Genomic DNA, 25,025 nt, shown 5'->3' with positions numbered 1-25,025 from the left:
TTTATTTCAAATGACTTTTCAGAACTCAAAATTAGGGATTTAGCAAATGTATCTCTGACCACACCAAACAATTATTTTACCAATATTGGTCAAACCATAGTGAGTTTATTGATCTGCTGCCACTCTATGTGGGTGGAGAAATACAGAAGGGTGAAGAATATCATATTTCAAGAACCAGACAGAACTGTTGTATAAATGTGTGTTTGGGTATGTGTGTGTGTGTGTGTGTATATATATATATATAAATACATTTATTTTTTTGTTTCGTTTTTTAGGCTTAAGTCACTTTATTGATCGGGGGTCGCCACAGTGGAATGAACCGCCAATTTATTCATCATATGTTTTATGCAGCAGATGCCTTTCCAGCTGCAACCCATGACTGGGAAACACCCTTACACTCTCATCCACACTTTTACACTCCGGACAATTTAGCTTACCCGATTCACCTATACAATATGTCTTTGGACTGTGGAGGAAACCGAAACACTCAGAGGAAACCCACGCAATCACGGGGAGAACATGCAACCTTCACATAGAAATGCCAATTTTTTTTTTTCTTCAAAGAGCATAGTGGCTCACCAATGCAAGAAGGCTGAAATCCACTCCAGGAAGCGTCTGCTTCACAAAGTCTTCTAGAAGAGCCCACCAGCAGGTAAGGAGGTCTGCAGTGGAATGTCACTTCTGATTTATAGGTGAACTGCCGGCCCTCCATGTAGCCCTCTGCAGGGGTCCCTGGATCTCCACATAGCACGGCTGTAAAAGACACAAATCAAAAAAGACTTCACTTTATCAGTGTCTCAGTTTAGCTACTTTCTTTTCTAGAACATCATTTAGTATTAAAATGTGCTGTGTGTTTGAAAATGACAAATTGCAACAGTCAAAAAGAACAAACACTAACAGAAAGTCTTTTAATCACACATTTAATCACATTTCAGAAGTCATACTGTTATAATAGTCCCCTTTGTTTATATCATTATGGGTTTCACTTGTTTGAGGCTTATTTTTAAGCTTATTTAGCTGTCAGAGTCAACAAACAGATGACCTAATATAGATCCAACAAAATTTTTTTTGAAAATAAACAGATCAAAAACAAATTATTAAAATATGAGGGGAGATCTCATAAGTAGAGGAAGATGATTCCATCAAATAACTGATACTGAAGTGGCTGAGCATTTGAAAGTTTCAGCATGGACTATGTGTATAGGGTGCTCGACCAGTGGCTGCCTTATATGCTAGGACAAATGTTTGAACTTGATTCTAGCAGGTACAGGGAGCCAGAGGTGTGATATGGAAGAAGGCTGAATATCAACTAGTTTGCAGTATTCATGCTGAACTGCATAGTGAGGTACTGTATGTACTGTCAGGGAGACCAGGACTAACTTTTTTTTCAAAAAGAAAGACATATTTTCAGACCAAGTTGACAAAATCTATATTTAATTTAGCATTAATTGTGTAAGAATACACAGCGAATATGACATAAATAACACTATGTACACTAGTAAAAGTGAATGGGTGAATAAATAATAGGGTCTTCTTCCTTTTTACCTGTTATCAGTTGAATTATTATTATTATTATTATTATTATTATTATTATTAATATACAGTTTATTGATGTTTATTAGATGACTTAGAAATAGAGGACAGAAAATATGATTGGCTCAGTATAATAATAAGTAGAAAATGACAACATATAAACAAATGGCAGCTTGACAACTCAGCATTTAAAATCAGTTAAATCTAGTTCTCAGATCTTTCACTTTTGCAGAATTGCAAAATCGTGGTTGATGTTTTTCTAAATATATACTGTTAATGCTGTTGTATTTATATGCTGCTAAATGTGTTACAAATATGATATAGATTTCTTTAGTTCGAAGGATAAAAATTGACAAAATTAAATAAATAAATAAATAAATAAATAAATGAAAAAGTTTTTAATTAAAAATAGTTTGGTAAAAACGATTAGTTAATTTAAAATGTGCATTAAAAGTCACTAGTTGACGTCACTTAATAAAGTGACTAAGCCCATTGTAACTTGGAACTGTTAAGCTGACTTAACTACAAATCCCATCATGCACCTCTCACACACACCAGTTCCAGTTCTCACACTGATTGCACAAGCACTGGAAGCTCAACATAGACTGATTACCAGGACTATAACTACACCTCACATTCACGCACACAGTTCTGAGTCTTCTTACTGTAACATCACAAAGTGTTTTCTGTATCTAGTCTTTCTGTGATTGATCCTTGCCTTGTTTACTTTGTCTGCCATCTGCATCGACTATTTGCCGGTTACTTGACTTTGTCTTTTTGGTTAGCTGTATGTACCCATTTGCTCGTGTGTTTGACCATTGCTTGCCTGACGAACCTCATAATAAGCTGCATGTGGATCCTCACCTTCGGTGTCACCCGACTCCTTATGTTACAATTTTCAAGGCAACTGGCTTACTCATTGAAACAAATAGTCACATGACAGCTTGACAAGCTAGCATTGAAAATCAGTGAAATCTACTTTTCAGAACTTTCATTCTCAAACAACTGCAAAATCTTAGTTGATGCTTGTCTGAATATATACTGTTATTGTATTTATATGCTGCCAAATGTGTTACAAATATAATATAGATTTTTTTTAAGTTCGAATGATAAAAAGTGACAAAATAAAATAAATAAATAAAAAATAAAAAAGTTTGTAATTAAACATGTTTTGGTAAAAAGTCATTAGTTAATAAAAATGTGCATTAAAAGTCACTAGTTGATGTCACCTAGTAAAGTGACTTTGCCCATAGTAACTTGGAACTGTTAAGCTGACTTCACGTCATTATCATAATTATGCACACAGTTCATTTACTTAATATTTTTGTCACAATCAGCTGCGACCTAGCAGTTGCAGATAACTGGAGAACTACACATCCCGTCATGCACTTCTCACACACACCAGTTCCAATTTTCAAACTGATTGAACACACACTGGATTACCAGGATTATAAATACACCTCACATTCACATACACAGTGTTGAGTCTTTATTGTAACGACACAAAGTGTTTTCTGTATCCAGTCTTTCTGTGATTGATCCTTCCCTTTTCTGTTATCCTCTGTAACTGGGAACTGTTAAGCTGATTTAACTTATTTTTTAGAATTATGCACAAAATCAAATTGCTTTATTTTAAAGTAATGAGTTTACTCTTTATTATTATTATTATTATTGGAAGTAAACTAATCCCTTTAAAAACAAAAGGATTACACACCTTTTTACGTAAAGTCAACAGATTGCTTATTGCAGAGTAGCATATACAACCACAGCTGGGAAAAAAGAAAACAAGCACTCGTGTGTTTTGCCTTAAAAGTTTTAGTCTTTGTGACATTTTTTTTCCCCATGAGACAACTACCCCTGTTCTCCACTATATAATAGTACTTTTTGACGTGGGTACTTATAATAGGTTTCTTTTCTTTTTTTCCCTTGCACTTTTAACAAGGATTTTTTTTTTTTGTAAGAGCTGACATTGTGTCAAAGGCTTACAATAAAAGCCAGAAGGATTTAACAGCAGACTCTGTGCATGCACCTTATACCTTTCACGCTGCATGCTGAAAAGCCAGGCTACTTGAGGGATCCATTTGTGATGTGTTGACACTTGTATTGAAAATGCCAAAACAGGTTTTATGATGTGTTGTAGCTGCGTTTCACACAATTTCACTCAAGCTATGAACTTTCCATCATAGTGACACAACACTCCAACCACAACAACAGCAGCCACTGAAGATACCATGGGCTCATATATATAATATATGGTGCTGGGTGGTATGATGGTATATATGCTTGCTATTTTTTTAAATGAAATTCACTTAATGAAGTAAGTTAGTTTAACGTATTAAAAAGTTGAATGAAGCCGCTGTCGCCACTGGCTTGCTTGGTTTGGCACTTGTGGAGCTGTGCATTGATGGATTTGCTCTTCAGTGTTTGGACTTTCAGCAGTGAAAAATAAACCATACTGAACTGAACTAAACTGAACTTCAACTCTAAAAACTGGACTGACAAACTCAACGTAAGAGAAAATCAATGTAAAAGCTGCTTTGACACAAACTACATTGTAAAAGTGCACGATACATAAACGTGAATTGAACTGAATTGAATGTTCAAGCCAAAGATCACAGGACTCAATGACTACAGACCTGTTGCCTTAACATCTGTAGCCTTGAAGTCATTCGAAAGACTGGTGCTAGCATATCTGAAGGACATCACTGGACCCCTTACAGTTTGCCTATAGAGCAAACCGGTCTGTGGATGATGCAGTCAACATGCGACTGCATTATCCCCAACAACATCTGGACAAACCAAGTAACTACGCAAGGATTCTGTTTGTTGAGTTCAGTTCTGCCTTTAACACCATCGTCGCATCACTGCTCGAGCACAAACTGACCCAGCTCTCTGTTCCTAGCTCTGTCTGTCAATGGATCACTAGCTTTCTGACAGATAGACAACAGCTAGTCAGAATGGGCAAAATCACATCCAACAGCCGCACCATTAGCACTGGTGCCCCCCAGGGATGCGTTCTCTCCCCTCTGCTCTTTTCCCTGTACACCAATGACTGCACCGCAAAAGACCCCTCCATCAAACTCATTAGGTTTGCAGACGACTTTACTGTTATCGGCCTCATCTGGAACAGAGACGAGTCTGAATACAGACAGGAGGTGGAGCGGCTGGCGTTATGGTGCAGATACAACAACCTGGAGCTGAACACGCTCAAAACAGTGGAGATGATAGTGGACTTTAGGAGAAACCCCCCTGCACCCCCCCCACTCACCATCATAAACAGCACTGTGGCTGCAGTAGAGTCATTCAGGTTCCTGGGCACCACCATCTCTCAGGATCTGAAGTAGGACATTTATAGACTCTATTGTGAAGCAGAGACTGTACTTCCTTCGTCAGCTGAGGAAGTTTAACCTGCCACAGGAGCTGCTCGTGCAATTCCACTCACCTGTCATCCATTCCATCCACTGCACTGCCGTAGTCCGCATAGTCCGGACTGCTGAACGTATCACTGGAACTATACCTTTCCTAAACTTCAAGAACTGTACTTTTCCAGACTGAGTAAAAGGGCTTGCAAAATTACTCTAGACGCCTCGCACCCAGCACACTTCCTGTTCGAACTGTTACCGTCTGGTTGGCGCTTCCGAGCACCATGCACAAAAACAGCCAGACACAGGAAAAGTTTTTTTTCCTCAGGCCATCTACCTTATGAACAGTTAAATATCCCCAACTGTGCAATAAATATGTGCAATAATTTCTTATACGCACTTGTACACAGCACCTTATAACAATATACAATGCAGTTTTTCCACTGGCATTGTACACAGCACCATATAACCTGCATATTTATGACAAATTTGTACATACAATTCCACATCCAGGTTTCTTGACTAACTGCATCTCTGTTTAATGTTTATCATCGTTTTTTATATTCATTTTCAGTTGTCACTTGTCACTTTATGAACACTGGAAGCTTCTGTAGCCAAAAGAAATTCCTTGTGTGTGTGAAGCACACTTGGCAATAAAACTGATTCTGATTCTGATGAGTTATGACTTAGGGTGCTTTCACACCTACACTTTTGTTTCGGAACGTATCTTGTTTGCGCAGTTAGCGCGGTTCGATTGGCATATGTGAACAGGGCAATCGCGCTCTGTTCCGCGCCAAAGTAATCGCTCCGAGATCGCTTGAATGAGGGGGTCTCGGCTCGATTGAAACGAACCCTGGAGCGGTTCGATTGCAGTGAGAAAGCAAACGATCTGAGCGCGGTTATATCACAGTGTTTTATGGATATGTAATATGCTTACGGCTATATGAAGAGAGAATTATGAGTAGGGCGGGAAGTTTCGCGAGTCTCCGGATGCCCGCAAACGAGTGATGATCTCCCGGTAATCTCGCGTCTCTCTCCCGGTCCTCAAATAGGCATCGTCGCGCACCCTTCTCACCCCTCCCCACCGTGTCTCTCCTCAGACACGTCACGCGCGCACCCTGTCAATCACCACCAAACCACCACCTCTCCTGACAGCTGAGCGGGACGCTGCAAAATAAACCCTGACACTCTGACCAATGTGAGGAGAGTTTACTCGCAAGTGACTTGTTTTAGCTCTTTTGATCCGATTAGAAACTTTGCAGTGTGAAAGCGAACTGCTCCAAGACCAAAGAGCAACAATGTAACAATTGTTATCTCTGTTTCGGAAAAACTGAATCGATTCACAGGTGTGAAAGCACCCTTAATTAATTCTGTTATTTGTGTTAACAGAATTATTAGCCCCCCTTTGATTTTTTTTCTTTTTTAAATATTTCCCAAAAGATGTTTAACAGATTCAGAAACTTTTTTACAGTATGTCTGATAATGTTTTTTTTTCTTCTATAGAAAGTCTTATTTATTTTAGTTTGACTAGAATAAAAGCATTTTTTTTTTTTTTTAAGCACCATTTTATAGACAAAATTATTAGGCGCTTTAGGCTAATTTTTTTTCCGAGTCTACAAAACAAACTGTAATTATACAATAACTTGCCTAATTACCCTAACCTACCTAATTAACCTAATACATTACAAACCACAGAAGAGGGCAAAATCATCAGCAGAATAGCGCTTCTTCTCATACTTCAGCCTCCACATCAAAGTTCCTGAAAGCAAAGAAGGTCAAGGTGCTCCTGAATTGGCCAGCCCAATCACCGGACATGAACATTATTGAGCATGTTTGGGGTAAGATAAAGAAGGAGGCATTGAAGATGAATCTAAAAAATCTTGATGAACTCTGGGAGTCCTGAAAGGGCGCTTTCTTAGCCATTCCAGATGACTTTATCAATAAGTAATTTGAGTTATTGCAGAGCTGTATGGATGCAGTCCTCCAGGTTCATGAGAGTCAGACACAATATTAATTCTTTTTCCACTGCAGCATGACTTTATATTCGATGCTGGACATTATTTCTGTTAAGTGACAAGACTTTTGTCTAAGCAAAGTCAGACCTTACGGCCCTAATTAAATAATCAAAAATTAAGATGATCATCTTTTATTTTGGTAAAATAAACATAATCTAGAGGTATTTGCCTTTTACATAAGCCACTTCTGATACCAAATGATCAACTAAAAGTCAAGTTTTTATTTGCTGTTCCCTTAAACTTGGATAGGCGACACAACGTCTATACTGTAAATAACATCATTCTACAATGTCCTGCTGTACAGTGGTATAAAGCATATTAGCACAAAAACAAACTGTATTTTCTATCAATCGCAGCCTTATTTTCATTTGTAATCAAACGTGCCATCTACTGAAGCAAAACACATTGTTTACATCCTCTTTTTTTCATGGATGTGCTAATGGGTTCAATTCTGTTTGATGTTAATGGAACAACACAGTACTTACGCAGACACTGAGGGATTTCACCACGCCATGTGCCATTCCCTTCACATGTGGCTATTCCTGGAGAGGATAACTGGTATCCTTCAAAGCAGCTGTAGGTAACACTTGAACCCCACTGCAGGTCGGACCCCTCCACTCGGCCATAGTGGATCGCTGGAGGCTGGCCACACATGATGACTGCAAAAACACCACCGCAACAATGTAAGCGTGTCGATATTCAGTATATTATCATAATGAACATTCACAATATTGGAATTGTGCGTAATTCTAAATATCCTGAATTTGTTATTTATTCATTAAAAAAGGTCACATTTATATGGGGTTTAAACACAGTTGTGTGGCACATTATGTAAATATAACCATCTTCTAATGGTAAAAATGCCTTAATTTATGTTTTTTTTATTTTCAAAGTTGATATAAACAGTCTGCAGAAACACTTTAATTGACATTTTCTCTGTGTACACGTCATCACAGGGGGAAAGCTCCACCCATTAGTGAAGATCTCTCTCTCATTAGTATATGACGTCAGTCTTGTGTTTGAATCTGCCACTATGCTGACACATAAGCATTTGTAGCTCCCCCCTCTTTTGAAAACAGCCTAATATCATTTAAATTTAAAGTGACAGTCACTAAAATGGCACAATTAGGATCAAAGCCTAAAAGGGGGAGTTATAAGACATTATTTGTGGAATATTTTGATCTGAAACTTCACATGCACACTCTAGGGACATCAGAGACTTCATTTGCATCTTGTAAAAAGGGGCATGATAGGTCCCCTTTAAACTTTTAGAGTGCTTTTAAAGAACATTCACGTTGTATTTGCAGTGGTTTTCATCACAGCATCGAATGCTTGCAGACTCCTACCCTGCCACATGCTGAAATATTAATTGATATTTCTGTGACTGTTTATTGTATGTTGACACTGCACTATAAGGCTTTGATATAAAATAAGGCTCCAATAGTTCCAACAATAGCTCCAACAGTAGATATTTCAACAAAACTCATGATGAAAACTACAAAAAGCTTTTGTCAGTCTTAAGTGCTGTTAATTTCTTGGTTAAAGTGCACCTATTTAAGATCTTTTGTGTATCCAGAATGTGTCTGTAATGCCGAATTCAGACTGCATGATTTTAGCCCCGATTTTGACTCGCCGACAGGTTTTGAGAAATCGATGCTAAAGGCCTGAAATCACATGCAAATCGGTGCTCGTGCACGTGAGTGACAATCGCACAGTATGAACTATCAAAGACCCGATCTCAGAGAATCGCTGATGTGTCGCCAATGCCTGTGAGATATTTGGCGTGCTAAATATCTGGAGTTGTCGGCGATTCGAATCATGCTGTGTGAATTGAGATTTGACCGAAAATAACATCGGCGATCACCTACAGCCAATGAGAGAGCAGCATTCATTTTGCGTGTGTACCTACAGGCCAGCGGGAGGTTGAGGGGAAAGTTAAAAGCGCTCAGTTACGGTTTATTTAGACCCAAGAAATGGAGGAAAAACTAGTGGAGGTTTGACAGGAGCACCCGTGTCTGTTTGACGTTTAATTCAGAAAGTTAAAAAAGAAAGTTGAGGAGAAATTTTTAATTCACTATCAACCCAGATGAGCAAATATGAACATTTTCTATCTCATTAAAGGCTTCTTTCTCATTATGTAGTTAATAACAAAAGATATACTACGTGTTTTTGATTATGAGATGTAGTTTGGATGAAGTTGTCGGTGATTCTTCCTATTGTAGTCATGCAATGTGAAACCCCCTGTCGCCGATTCATCTTGCAGTGTAAACAAAGCAGCGTCAAAACGCTAGCCCAGATAGTCATGCAGTGTGAAAACATCTGTGACACGATTATTTTGAAAATCATGCAGTCTGAACTCAGCATAAAGTTTCAACTCAAAAAACACATCAGAACATTTATTAGACCTTTCATAAGATTGGAATTTGCTGTTCTGAACACTGTGTAGCTGTTTTTGTTGCATGTGCCTTTAATGCTAGTTTTCATCGCCCACCAATCCCACGTGCCTGTAAGAGTGTGTTCAATCTCCGCCTCGGCTGTGTCAGATAAACAGCACAGTGACAGATAACACGTAAGTTGTGAGAAATACTACAGTAAGACTTTTCCCAATGATTATTTGATGTATTTGTTGTGAGGTTATTCAAGCCTTTCTGCAAAGATCAGTCACAAAGTGTCATTACAAAGTTTATTCACACACACAGCAAGGACACACGCACACAGTGCGGGTGTTTAACCTTCACTGTTTTTGCACGGGAATTGTGACAGGATACATGTTAATATCAACTGCTGTATGGACATCCGTTATGTTAATGTACAAAATAAACCTGATTTAACATCTATAAACCGGGATTGGAGCGTTTTCTTTTATAGTTGTACTGATATGCGGCTGTGGTGATGAAGTCGGTAAAATCGCTGTAATTCATTACAAACATGCAGTGTTTTAAACGTTAAACGTTAAATGTTTTAAACTTGTAAAACTCATTCTTGATCACATTTAATGATGATTGATGATCACAGAGAGCCAAACAGATCTTGTAATCCCAGTTGCTTTGCTCACGTCCTGTCTTGTTGACTATACTCGTCACTATGGAGACATGTTAATATGTGGCTGCCAATCAATTCGGTGGGTGGAAAAACCGCATTCCTACATTATATTGCAATGGGCCTCAAAATAGCAAGGATTTGAATCCTATTTTAACGTCAGAAAATAAAAAAAAAGAAACGTATTGTGTTTTAATCACCCCAATATGACTGTGTACGCAATATACCTACACACAGTTCTGTCCAAACAGCTTACAGAAGATGATTTTTATCATAGGTGCATAGACAATATGATAAAATCGTAAACAATATGATATGATACACTCTCAGAAATAAAGGTGCGTGAGCTGTCATTGGGGTGGTACCTTTTCAAAAGGTACAAATTTGTAGCTTAAAGGTCCATATAAATACCTCAAGGGTACATATTAGTACATAAAAAGTACAAAAGTGTTCCTGTTAAAATTTTTAGGTACTAATGTATAATTTTGAGGTACCAATAGAGACTCTTTAGGTACAAATGTGTACCTTTTAAAAAGGTACCACTCCAGTGACAGCTTGCATAACTTTATTTCTGAGACTGTACAAGTCGTAGTCATTTGATTGAATGTTGTTAATATCTAATAAAATACAGTGTTTTTTTATTATATTAACATAACTGTAACTGTAATAAATCTGACATGTTCTCACAGTTTTTTCAACATTGTAAGTAACTTTTACAAATGAGGCTTTGTTGAAAAGTGTTTTTTTTTCATACTAGGATCTACAGTCTTGTGTTTTGTTTTTCCTTAATAAAAACCTTAATTTCAAAACTGCATGATTTTTACTTGTTATCTTTCACTAATATTTAAATTTGTTTGGTAGTATGAAGCAATAAAGTTTGACAAAAAATAAGAAATCATTTAGGGGAAACATTTTTTACACCACTTTTTTCTTTTTCAAATATTTCCCAAACGGTGTTTAACAGAGCAAGGACATTTTCACAGTATGTCTGATATTATTTTTTTCTTCTGGAGAAAGTCTTATTTGTTTTATTTCGGCTAGAATAAAAGCATTTTTTAATTTTTTAAACACCATTTTAAGGTCAAAATTATTAGCCCCTTTAAGCTATTTTTTTCCTTCTGTCTCAGAACAAACCATCATTATACAACAACGTTATTAGAAATGAGTTATTAAAACTATCATGTTTAAAAATGTGTTAAAAAAAATTTCTCTCCGTTAAACACAAATTGGAGAAAACTAAACAGGGGGGCTAATAATTGAGGGGGGCTAATAATTCTAACTTCAACTGTGCTTACTCAAAAGCATACATAACAATAAACTGAACTGTTTTGTTTATTTTTTTCACTTTTGGTATGCACCTACAATAGAATTTAATTTCACTGTTCTACATTCAGATTCCATATTCTGTATGCTACCTAACTAAGGAAAAAAACAGGAAGGGATTTGTCTCTAAGATGTCTCCAAACACAACAACCCTTTCTTTCACATGCTCCAACCACGGACAGAGAGATATAAAAGACAGCATTCTAACAAGGGGCTTAGTGTTTATTGTCTCTTTATTATTACACTCTGTTTACTGATGGGAGAGAATGTATTACTAAAGGGAGCAAATGATAATTAAATAGGACTCTGCACTAAAGAAATCCCTTCAAATATCAAGACATTTCGTCTTGCATCCAAAAACATATAGATGATGTTTTCTAGAAAATGGTCGTGAGGAGGCTGAGCTGTCAGCATTGCACTACTCACTGATTTCATTCTGACATCTTGTAACATAGATCCTACACATTTCCTTGGAGTTCGCAAGTGAATAATCTTACATGCCAGGCGAGTAAAAGAAAAATAAATAAATAAAGTAAAAGATCAAAAAACATCTGAAAGACTTTTGATGTTGGAATGCAAAGAAGCCCATAATATTAGTGTATTTTTTAAAAGCTCTCGCGAAGCTGTTTGACGAACAGCCAAGAGAGAAAATGGAGATATCTTGCAGATTTGGAAGTGAAACTTACCTTTGCAGCTTGGTTTGGTCTGATTCCAAGTGCCATCTTTGCTGCATCGTAGTACAGATGAATCGAGGGGATCCATTTCATATCCAGGGTTACAGCGATAGTGGACGGTTTTGTTGAATATGAACTCTTTTCCGATGTAAATTCCATTGGCGATTGGACCAGGATCTCCACAGCTGATAACTACAAAAATAGAGAACAAGCTAACACAGATATTCTTGACATTCTGATAATCTTAATTTACTTAAATTGACTGAATGTCTAAATTAATTTTGTTTTAATAACCAAAAATCTTAGTTTGTGTAAAACCTGTGAATAAAAGAAGTCTAATAGGCATCTAAACAGACTAAAACGGCTAGGCTAAATCAAGGCTAAAACTTTGGATCTAAGACATCTAAGAATAGCCCAAGACGAGATTAGTCATAAAATACACAAAAATGAATGATTATACATGTGGAATCTGTCTATTCTTTGTATTTGATGACTAGTTTTGGGGTATTTTTAGATATCTATTAGATTTTCACTGCCCATACAAATAAAAATAGTTTAGACGTCTTAAAACATTTATTGGTTAAAAACATGTTTATCAACAATGTTATACATAAATAAACAGATAAATAAATAAATGAATGAACGAACGAATGAACGAACGAACAAACAAACAAACAAACGAACGAATGAACGAACAAATAAATAAATAAATAAATAAATAAATAAATCTGAATAAATAAAAACACGCACAATGTTGCAAATTTGATAATCATCCTACAAATAGCAAAGAACCTTGAATCGGTCATTATTGGATTATTTTCTCCCCTTACATCCCCCTTTTCTCTTTCTTTGTTGGTCTTTATATTTGACATTTGGAGTGAATGTATTTTAATTGAATTGTGGTTAACTTTTGTTTTAATTGCTAGAACTGTTAGTTTGTGTAAAACCTGGGTTTAAAGAAGTTTATAGACATCTAAACAAACAGTAGTCGACTAGGCTAAAGCGAGGCTAAATTTGAGCTGTCAGTGGGAATCTAATAGATGTCTAGTAGCCCAAAACTAGACTAACCATTAAATACACAATAATAAATGACTACATATGTGGAATCTGTCTCATCTTTTTATTTGGTAACTAGTTTTGGGCTATTCTTAGATACCTATTAGATTTTTACTACCAGTCATAATCTTTGTTTATATTTAGACGTCTATTAGACGTCTATTAAATCCAAAATTGATTGTTTGGAAATATGTTTATCCACAATGTTATACCTAAATTAATAAATAAACAATTAAACAAACAAATAAATAAATAAACTGTTAGTTTGTGTAAAACCTGGGTTTAAAAGATGTTTATAGACAAGCATAGACATAGACTGGGCTAAAACAAGACTAGATTTAGGGTGTCAGAGGGAACTTAATAGACCTCTAAACATAGCCCAAAACTAGACTAGCCATTAAATACACAAGGATGAAAGACTACGCATGTGGAATCTGTCTACCCTTTGTATTTGATGGTCTTGTTTTGGGCTATTCATTGATATCTGTTAGATTTTCACTGCCAGTTCAAATTTTTGTCTGTGTTTAGACATCTATTAGATGTCTATTAAACACATCTTTAGTAATCATGTTTATCCAAAACAATCAATCAATCAATCAATCAATCAATCAATCAATCAATCAATCAATCAATCAATCAATCAATCAATTAATAAACAAATAAAACGAATAAACAAATGAAAGAATAAATAAATAAATAAGTAAGTAATCGAACGAAGGAACAAAGAAATAAAGTAATGAACAACCAAACAAACAAACAAACATACAATTAACCAAAATAAATAAATATATGAATGAACGAATAAATAAATAAATAAATAAATAAATAAATAAATAAATAAATAAATAAATAAATGAACAAACGAGCTAGCGAACGAATGGACAAACAAATAAAATGAATAAATAAATGCTTAAATAAATCTGATATTAGAAAAAAAAATAATATGCACAACGCTGCAAATTTGGGTAGCAATCTATAAATAGCAAGTAACCTTGAATTGGTTGTTAACCTGCTTTGTACAGCAATTGTTGGATTATTTTTTTCTTCTACATCCCCCTTTTTCTCTTTCTTTCTTGCACTTTGTATTTTACATTTGAACCCCATTGTATATTGTCTTGTTATTGTTTTGTTATTACACAAAAACTATAAAATATCAGGAATATCATAGAGAATATCACAACACAGTTTACATAAAATGCAGTTAAGTGTAACTAAAGCACACAGAACACACACAGAAAATTGGAATAAAACAGTTTCTAGTTATCAAATAGAATAAAGGCTGCGGTTCTAACTGATGCAATCTGGCGCAGAGCCGGTCCAGGTGCCGTTGGTGGTGCAATGGCGAGTAGTGAGTCCAGAGGTCTTGTAGCCCTCCCAGCAGGCATATGTCACTGAGTTGGAAAACAACATCCCGTCGCTGAAGACGATCTTGGCATAGGCTGGCGTTCCAGGATTACCACAGGATACAGCTGGGAAGGGAATCAAAGACAAGGAACTTAAAGAGAGAACTTCAATATGTGAGAAGCAAAAGACTGCAGCGCTGCGGGACTGAAAAAATGGCACACACTATACTGTGAAACATATCTAGCACACCAAGCAAAACACTTCAAATTAAACCACAAACATCATGTTTTATTTATTTATTTATTTTTTTTGGCAAGGTAGAAAAACTTCCAATTCCAATTAGTTTGAGATTTTGATGAGTCCCCCCTGCCCCCCTCCCCCCTTTTCCCCCTGTTCGTACAGATAAGGGCAGTAAAATGATATGCTTCAATGTAGTTAATTAGATTTTGGATTGTAATAGAACAGAGATATGTGACGACCCTAAAATGGTTGGGTGTCCATACGACAATAATAGCAATAATAAAACTGTTCATTTTCATTTATTTTATTTTGTATCTTTTGTTTTTGTCTTACTCGCTTTCTGAAACCGTTCTTTACAGGACTCAAACACTGTTGTCACGGCCAACTCCGCTCTGCGTCTTAAGTCCGATCGACATACGTGTCGGGCAACCAGACAATCTGGTAACAACGGGAAGGCTCCTCATACGGAGGTAAGCGGGTAAAGGCGCGAAAAGGAACAGCGACACACCTCTACTTCTGACTACATAAATCACGATCTCCAGAAACGTATATAGGGCTACGTTTTCAGAATGAGCCTGTGTTGAAATCTGCCATTCTTCTCTTTGTGTCTTATTTCATCGATCAGTTCTGTTGTTGTAATAGCTGCAGTCACTTAATACAGAAGTCACTTCATCTGTATTATCATCAAACTTCCAATTTAACGTTTAACTTAATTAAAAGAAGAAACAGCCTGAGCAATTCAGAGCTAACACGATTACAGTGGAGTCCAATGCTGTAAACAGATACATTGCCGAATTCTAAGTTATTATTGTGTATGTGTTAATTATATTATTATGTGTAAGTGGCAACAGACTTGGGTTTCATATCAGGCATTTTAGAAATGATTGCCTTTATCCACACAACTGTACTTATATCCAACATTGTGTTAACCCCCGACAGCAATCTGTTAAAATATGTTACAGCCCTTATTTATTTATGAATAAATGTACAGTACTTTACTCATTGAGTAGCTACAGGGTACAGTGTTATTGCATTCTAAAATATATATATATATATATAGGGTATAATAGTTCCTGGAGTGTCTTTCAGTTTCCGGAAGGTTTATTTGATGTGTTTTCATGTGAGAAAAACAAAATCGCAATATGTGATATACAGTGGAGCTGTGCAATGATATTGGTGAATGTTAAAAATATGCAGTACAGGGCTGCGCTCCCCAAAAGCATCTTGAGCCTAAGTATATCATAAAAAAAACAATGGCTGAGCGACTGGTCTTAATGTTAACGCCTCCCAGGGCCGGAGAGGGACTCCTTTTCAGCTCTGGAGTTTCAAGCCTTAGACCGGCCCACCTCAGTTCACGACAAATAACGTCATTTTCAAATCAGTTTCTAATGACTCTATCACGTCTTTTTCAAGAACACAACTGTAAAAGTTTTTCATAAATATGAGAACATTAAAGGGGAGCTAAATCTCCAACACTATTCTCAAAAACATCACAATGACCTTTCCTGCAATAAATGAATATATATATATATATATATATATATATATATATATATATATATATATATATATATATATATATATATATATATTCTGTGCAAAATTCTTTATAGATATCCTGTCCTTTGTAATGGTGGTCACACAAAAACAAAAGTAAAATAAAAGTAACCCAAGTAAAAATAAGTAACTTAAACAGAATTATATGTCTTAATACTAAAAATGAAAAAAAAAAATACTCAGGTGAGGTTCGAACTCAGGTCGGCGGCATCATAACACAATATGCTGACTACTTAATCACTGCAAGACTCTTTTAACCGCTGTAAGAATTGAAATATTGCAAATATTCTGATATCTTTGACAATTCACAACATGAGCTGAAAACAGAGACTGGTAACTTCACAACTCAGCAAGGGGTATGCGGGAAAAACCAGTTCCTGCTGCATTTGCATCTGAAACTCAGCTTCATCCCCCAACTCACGCATATGGTCATTTCAATGTTTGAATGTTTTAGATTAACCAAACTGACTTTAATTATCATGTTTGATATCATTTGAAATGTCTCAGTGCGATTGGTACAATGGTCTCATTCTCTCAGAATTAGACATAATCAGAACAATAAATATATAACTTCAGGCATCTTTTGAACATCTTTTGCCACTAAGTGTGAATGCCTTTTGTTCACACCCCCTTCCTTGAGGGAATTCTTGGATTATTTAAGGTAAGGCCTAAGAAGGACTCAGGGCGATTCTGCCTAACCAGATCAGCCCATAACATGGGGTCTGCCCCATGTTATGTATATTTCAAAGTCAGGAATGCATCTTTTTCATCTTGGATTTATCTTTGATAATTTGATGTTTTGTATTGATCATTTATGAATTGACTGATTGAATTGGCATAATACATTTACCTGACTAATAAATTGTAATGTTTGACCATATTTTGTTTACTCTGTAATTATTAATTCAAGTAGATTACGCTGTATCCTTGTTTCCGCACGTCTTGCGTCAGGTCAGTAGACGGACTAAAATCCAATTGAGATGGAGCATTGGCACACTAATTGTGTTTTAGCGATCCGGCTGACTCTTGATATTGATTCATGTGTACTTAGGTGGAAAGGGCGATAACTTCCGTCTAGGTCAACAAGGTGTTGCACGACTAACCTAGATTGGGTACCCGACCTTTGTTTGAAGGTAATATTATTCTAAATTAAGTTCATATGGGAAACCATGGGCTTGGTGAAAACCAAAGTTACTATAGAGTCCAGTAGTCGGGTACATTTATATTAATGCCCTAACCTCTAATTAGAAATGATGATTGTCTTAACTCAAAGGTGTACATCTAAGCGGGACTAACTAAAGTATTTTAGAACGAGCGCGCTGGTAGCGGCCATCTAAAGTATTAGTCAATTTACCTCTGTTTAATATTCAAGACTGACCGGAGTGTGACCGTGAGGGACGCCTTCGGCCGAGGCGATTTCTCTGAGCGACATGAGCACCCGAATGAACGGATGTAATAGTTACTAGTGAAGACAAACGGTTCAAACATTTATCTAAATTACATATTGATATAATCTTCTTAATGTTTTATGATTGGAGTCAGATAAAACGAGGATAAATATATTAATATTCTAAACCACCTCATACTAAAATTGGAGTCAGATATGAGTTAAGTTTAATATAAATCAACATTGTGCACTGGAAAGATCGAACATGCAGTGAACCTTCATCCACCAGTGGACACCGGCATTGGGCCAACTGGGTGGACCTTACACCGCAATATTACTTTCTGTTGATGGCTTAATCTTTTTCCCCCCATTTTAGATTTCCAATCAAGTTATGTCAGATTGAAACATCTGATTTTCATTGAGAAGGTGTAATATTCATTGATATTAATTATTTGAATTCATATATTTACCAAGGTGCAGCTCTTTGGGGTTGAATGATCATCATGTTACAATGTTATATCATCATTAACCTGCAGGCTGCATTTTGCTCAAAGGGTTGCGAGAAATAGCTATGGACTTGCAGCCAAAAAAACGGACCAGCCTACCGGGAATTCTCAGGGTCCTCCTGATTAACAAATCAGGACCTGCTGCCTGCTTTCCCAAAGTCATTGTAACTTAAGTCACCTTTATCGGGCATGCATTTCCACTGTCAAAAGGGTACCAATGGCAATCAGTAGTGGACTGTGTGGAGTTTGCATGTTTTCCCTGCCTTCGCGTGGGTTTCCTCCGGGTGCTCCGGTTTCCCCCACAGTCCAAAGACATGCGGTACAGGTGAATTGGGTAGGCTAAATTGTCCGTAGTGTATGAGTGTGTGTGTGAATGTGTGTGTGGTTGTTTCCCAGAGATAGGTTGTGGCTGGAAGGGCATCCGCTGCGTAAAAACTTGCTGGATAAGTTGGCGGTGCATTTCGCTGTGGCGACCCCGGATTATTAAAGGGACTAAGCCAACAAGAAAATGAATGAATGAATGAATAATTAGTATTAATAATTTCTAATTGGATAATAATTAAAATATTAAACATATTTAAAATATTTAGTAACACGTTAGAATAATGGTCCACTAGTAATGCATTTACTAACATTAACTAAGTATCAATAATCTGTAAAGCATTTATTAATCATTGTTCAGCATTTACTAATGCATTATTAATATCCAAAGTTGTGCTTGTTTAAATTAATGCACCATGAGTTAATATGAACTAGCATGAACTAACGTTGTTTAAATTAAACAACATTAACTTACATTAACCAAGATAAATAAATACCATAACAAATGTAATACTAATAGTTTGTTCATGCTAGTAAATGCCTAAATACCTAAATAAATATGTTACTAACCATTAACAATTAACAATGGACCATTTTTTTAAAAGTGGTACCAATTATTTGATTAATATTTTTATTATTTTACTAATAACAATTTAATTTAAATAATACAAATTGAACATGTATTATTATTAATATTAAAGGAATGCACTTCTCTCTGTGTTCGTGTGGATTTCTTCAGGGTGCACCGTTTTCCCCCACAAGTGCAAAGACATGCAGTACAGGGGAATTGGGTAGGGTAAATTGTCCGTAGTGTATGTGTGGTATTGAGTCAGTATGGGTGTTTCCCCATTATGAGTTGCGGCTGGAAGGGCATCCGCTGCGTAAAACATATTCTAGATAAGTTGGTGGTTCATTCCACTGTTTCGACCACAGATTAATACAGGGACTAAGCCGAAAAGAAAATAAATGGAATGCATGTTGGATGCAGATAGAAGTATTCAGCACTTGTCACTGTGCTACTATGGTTATGTTTGAGCGTATCACATTTAATGATAACTCTACACAAACTGACTTGAAGCACCTCAGCATTAACCAGTTTTACTACAAACCTTCCAAGCCAATGAGAATACATTAGATTAAATAAATAAAATCAGAGACTATGCAAGAAAGGTAACATTTTAATTATCATAAACAAGAGTGAACATTTTAAACTGCAATCACCGCTGTCTACAACATCCAATTAATACTCCAGTTTTCAACTTTTTATGCTGAGGGAAATGCTTAGTCATTAAAACATTTCAAATTGTCGAGTACTTCCATTTACCAGTTAGCTAGAGTGCTCTATTCACAAATCTTTATTGCAGTGATATATCATTACGCACCATGCTAATGACAGGCGCTTTTGTGTGCCTCCACTAACCAGACTCCTTGAGTTAACTGGCAATTACCGATTTTTAGGCCAGCTAGCATCAAAAGATCAATTGTACACTAATTACAGTGTACAATCCAGGAAAAGAGTGAGTCGAGCAGGTTACGAGAGCTTCAGAAACAAAGAGTACAAGCTGTAATTTGAGCTGGTTTTACTTATATTACAGCTTTTTTTAAGGACACACACAAAAAAATAAATAAATAAATAAAAAACATGTATTTTTCTCATTAGGACACAGTTCGCTTGAAGGGATGTTTGCCTTTCAGAACAAATTAAGCTCAAGAGCAAAGCAGTGCCCTCGTGCATTTTACCTTGGGTCCCTTACTACAGGTACAGTTGAAGTCAGAATTATTAGCCTTCCTGAATTATTAGCCACCCCCCTATATTTTTTTTACTCAATTTCTGTTCTGGGGTCCCCACAATGGAGTGATCCGCCAATTTATCCAGCATATGTTTATTATGCAGCGGATGCCCATCCAGTTCCCAATCACTGGGAAACATCTATAAACACTCATACACACACATACACTACGGACAATTTAACTTAACCAATTCACCTATATCATATGTTTTTGGACTTGTGGGGGAAACCAGAGCACCCGAAGAAAACCCACGTTAACATGTGGAGAACATGCAAACTCCACACAGAAATGCCAACTGACCCAAATTTTTAATAACTAAGTTCTTTTGTCTTTGCCATTTTACTAGATGTTTTTAAGATACTTTAATTCAGCTTAAAGTGACATTTAAAGGCTTAACTAAGGTAATTAGGCAAGTAAGGGTAATTAGCTTAATCAATGGTTTTTTCTGTAGTCAATCGAAAAAGAATAATGCTTAAGGGGGCTAAAAATACTAACTTGGTTTAAAAAATATATATTCAACAGTTCTGTCTGGTTCTCAAATCGGATTGGCTGGTAGCAACGTGATATTCTACAATAACAGCACTCATGCAGCCTCCTCACCCTTCTGTATTACTTCTCCCACATAGAGTGAAAACAGATCAATAAACTCACTGACACATTTTCCAGCTGTTGGACAACATAATTGTACTTTTGAGGCAAGAATGCAGTTGTTTAGATTGCAACCATGCAGTTTATTTCTAAGGATAGTGCCTATTTTAAATATGTATAATTTCGGAGATTCAGCTAGTCAGTATCCAGCTATGACTGCTACAAGATAGCGACAAAGACCGCATAATAAGCCCTAAGAGGAGAAAAACTCAGCATATTTCAAACAACAACTGATCAAATCATTATTAAACAGGTAAATGTCATTCTTAGTCGATCACTCTCTTTTGTATGCTGTAGTGCTCTATTCATACTATAGTAATCTGGTAGTGTTTGCTTTGCTTTGACTTTTCAGGGTTAATTATTGTGGTATCCCGATTGCAACAGAGAAATACTGGGAAATGTCGTTAGACTGATGGAATTTTATTCCATCCAGCCTTATAATCTTAAAATGTGAGCAAAATCACCTGCTTTGTTATCACTTTAGACATTACGCTAGAGAATCATTCTAATACTATTACTAGCGTATGAGTAAATGACGTTTGTGAAGTAGCAACGGGTTCTGCTGTTCTGACGTCAGCTGCAGATGTAAATAAATGGTGTAAGAAAGTAGTTCCTCATACAAAAGGATTTTTAGACTCTCCATGTTATATAAACAATTATGCCATCAAACTTTTGTACAATGGCTGTATATTGTTACTAGTGGGACACTAAGAAGCCGATCACACCAAAATCGCTTTTTGCGTTCTGAAAACACGAGAATGCGCATTTAATGTTGTTACGCAACAACTAAATCAGCTAAAATAGGTAATGTGCGAGAGTGTTGTTGTTGATATTGTTATAGTTTGAATGTTTAATAATATTGTGATATTCAAGATTTTTAAAATCATACAGCATCAGATTACTCAAAACAGCAACCATGAGTCTTTCCTTCTTCTTCAAAAAGTCATCTTAACAACACAAACACTGCAGTCACCTCAACGAAACCCCGCATCTGCTTTCACTTGATTGGAGAATGAAATAGAGATAACTGATGTAAAACGCTGACGTAAAGCGCTTTTTCCGCTCAGGGTTGACTTTTTCAACTGCGGGCGCAAAGTGTGCAACGGAAAAAACGCAAAGCTCAGCAGGTGGTTAAAACGCGAGGTGCACAGGGTGCATAAGCAGCACTCAAAATGCTTGCAGTCATTAGTAAATCATTCTAAAAGACACCTTTAAACACAAAAAGTGCGTTTGGTGTGATGTGGTGTGCCAACGCATGGCTCTCAGCAGTGCCGGTATACGACCATGTTGCACTGCTACTCGTGTGATATTGCTCATTAAAACTGCTTTTATTTGAGCCTGGACTTTCTCCAGGAAAAAAAAATATTACAGGAAATACTGTTAAAAAATTATTGCTCTGTTACACATAACTAGGGAAACATTTGAAAAAGGGGGGAAAAAATCCCAGGAGGGCTAATAATCTTGACTTCAGCTCTATATATGGTAAATAAGTGAGTCTCACCTTCACACACAGGCTGAGTTCCACTCCATGAGCCGTTCTGCAGGCATGTGCGCTCTGAAGATCCGATCAGTGTATAGCCGGCTTCACACATGAACCTTAGAAGGCTTTTATGTCTGAATTCCTCCCCAAGACGAGAACCGTGAGAAGGAACTCCCGGATCCCCACAGAATCCTGGATTATCACCTGAAATTAAATAAATGAATGAATAAATAAATAAATAAACAAATAAATAAATAAATAAATCATCTAAACCAGCCTTGGCAACAGAAATGTTTGTCATTTATTTTCTTTAGGACTTCCTGGATTTTTATGATGCACATATTTTTAAAAATCAATCTAAGAGCTCATGGTGGGTCTCTTGAGAATGCTAAAACATCACTAATATAGCTTGCTCTTAATGTGTATACTTTCTGAACTCTTCTTCAGCACTCAGGAATTTAAGACAGAGGGAACAAAGCTACATTAAAAATCACGTGCAATCAATGTTTCTGTGCTTATTTGCAAAATCAGAGTACTTAAAATGTAGTTTATTGTTTTATTTCAAAGATATTATAGTAAAATAATATAATAATAATAATAATAATAATAATAATAATAATAATAATAATTATTATTATTATTATTATTATTATTATTATTATTATTATTATTATTATATTTTTGATAATAATAATAGTAATTCATAGTTCAGGAATGTATCATCATTTGGGAAATTAACAATAACTACCTGACAAAAGTCTTGTTGCCTATCCAAGTTTTGGGAACAACAGATAATAACTTGATTAGTTGATCATCTGGCATCAAAAGTAGCTTATATGAAAGGCAAAGGCCTCTAGATTACTCTTATGTACCAAAATAAAAGATGAACATGCCTTGATTTTTAATTATTTAATTAAGACAGTAAGGTCTAACTACACTTAGAAAAAAGTCTTGTCACTTGGAAAGTCATGGTGCAGTGGAAAAAAAATAACATTGTGTATGACTCCCATGAGTTTGGAGGACTGCATCCATACTTCTCTGCAATGACTCATAAAATGTATTAATAAACTCATCTGGAATGGCAAAGAAAGCATCCTAGCAGGACTCCCAGAGTTCATCAAGATTCCTTGGATTAACCTACAGTGCCTCCTCCTTCATAATACCCCAGACATGCTCAATAATGTTCATCTCTGGTGACTGGGCTGGTCAATCCTGGAGCACCTTGACCCTCTTTGCTTTCAGGTACTTTGATATAGAGGCTGAAGTATGAGAAGGAGCGCTATCCTGCTGAAACAAAATGCCCTCTCTTGTGGTTTGTAATGTAATGGACAAAACAAATGTTTTAATACCTCAGGCTGTTGATTATTATTATTATTATTATTATTATTATTATTATTATTATTATTATTTAGTAGGCTTTTTAAAAGTCTACCTAGTATACAGTAATTCTACTATAAATAAAAAAACTATTAACTTATCCTACATTGTTTATTTTTGTTTATCCTACATTATTTTTGTTGTCATGAGCCTCGGCTGCATTCAAATTTCAAAGTACACAACAAAGGGAACGCAATGGTTTTCGGAGGGGGTTTTGTTTACATTCTCATTATATATGAAGAGTTCAGATGCAAAAACCTCTAAGTGTCATTTGACTTATTCTTTTAAAATGAACATTTTTCTCAGCCTCCTGTGTTTATGTTCAATTATTTCAACTTGAAAGCAATGACAATAACCTATTCTTTGCAATTAAAGAGAAATTATTGAACATACACACGGGTACCTATGAAAAAAATGAAGCTTTTGCATCTGAACGCTTCATGTATATATATATATATATATATATATATATATATATATATATATATATATATATATATATATATATATATATATATATATATATATATATATGTATAGCAACATGAACACACAATAAAAGAAGGCTCCATGAAGCATGTGTTATCTAGACTGAAGTCAACAGCAGTTACTGTTTAAACTTTAAGATCTCTCTGGGCACGGACAGACACTTAAATCTGAAGTAAGCTGAGTTGCTCAGACAGGGACTTAAAGATCAGCTGGCTGGCCTGTCTGCAGTCTCTCCCCCTGAGGCGCTGCCACCTGTTGATGTGTGTACCTGAGCAGTAGGGCGGCGAGCCACTCCAGCGCCCGTCCTCCAGACACTGACGCGTCCCGTTCCCCAACAGAGTCCGGCCCTGGCTGCAGGAGTAATGGACCACGGCTCGGTAGGTGAACTTCTGGCTCGACATTTGAGCAAACGGCGGTGTTCCGGGATCACCGCAGGATATTGCTATGGAGGAGAGCAAGATAAAATAAGATGCTAAAACAGCAACAACTTCAGTGTTCCTCAGGATATCATTATATAATATCATCGAATGTTTAGCATTCAGTTTACATTTTTGTTACATAAAATCACATTTAGTATAGGAAAAACAAACACACATTTATTTGACTTTAGCTTTTTTGCATCTTTTTTGCACATTAGGTATTGACTGGTTGTTCAGCCCAAACATTTATTTTATTTTTATTTGTTTTGTTTTGTTTTGTTTTGTTTTGTTTTTGTTTTTTTTTTTTTGTTTTTTTTTATTGCCCCCCACAGATTCGTAATATATATATATATATATATATATTGAACATGTCACTTTGTTCACTTCGTTCAAATTTTTGAAATTTTTTTTTTTCCACAATGATGTCTCTCATACATTGTCATACTATCTTTTAAAAGAAGCCT

The 25,025-nt window shown here is 36.0% G+C and overlaps 1 protein-coding gene across 1 annotated transcript in view; it reads right to left on the bottom strand.

The window, feature by feature from the left end:
- The window catches only part of csmd1b (CUB and Sushi multiple domains 1b), a 223,062-nt gene that overhangs the window by 22,647 nt on the left and 175,390 nt on the right, over positions 1–25,025 (bottom strand). Inside the window, exons 33-38 of the mRNA XM_087278763.1 lie at positions 24,411–24,584; positions 22,298–22,480; positions 14,295–14,471; positions 11,959–12,138; positions 7,396–7,569; positions 580–753 (exon numbers count right to left, since the gene is read on the bottom strand). Coding sequence (XP_087134889.1) covers positions 580–753; positions 7,396–7,569; positions 11,959–12,138; positions 14,295–14,471; positions 22,298–22,480; positions 24,411–24,584 — 1,062 coding nt within the window. The remainder of the gene's footprint in view (positions 1–579; positions 754–7,395; positions 7,570–11,958; positions 12,139–14,294; positions 14,472–22,297; positions 22,481–24,410; positions 24,585–25,025) is intronic.

The sequence above is a fragment of the Danio rerio genome, chromosome 13 (assembly GCF_052040795.2).
Source record: "Danio rerio strain M-AB ecotype USA chromosome 13, GRCz13ab, whole genome shotgun sequence".
Classification (NCBI taxonomy): domain Eukaryota; kingdom Metazoa; phylum Chordata; class Actinopteri; order Cypriniformes; family Danionidae; genus Danio; species Danio rerio.
Note: the sequence above shows the minus strand (reverse complement) of the source record. Positions and strands in the feature narration are given on the sequence as shown.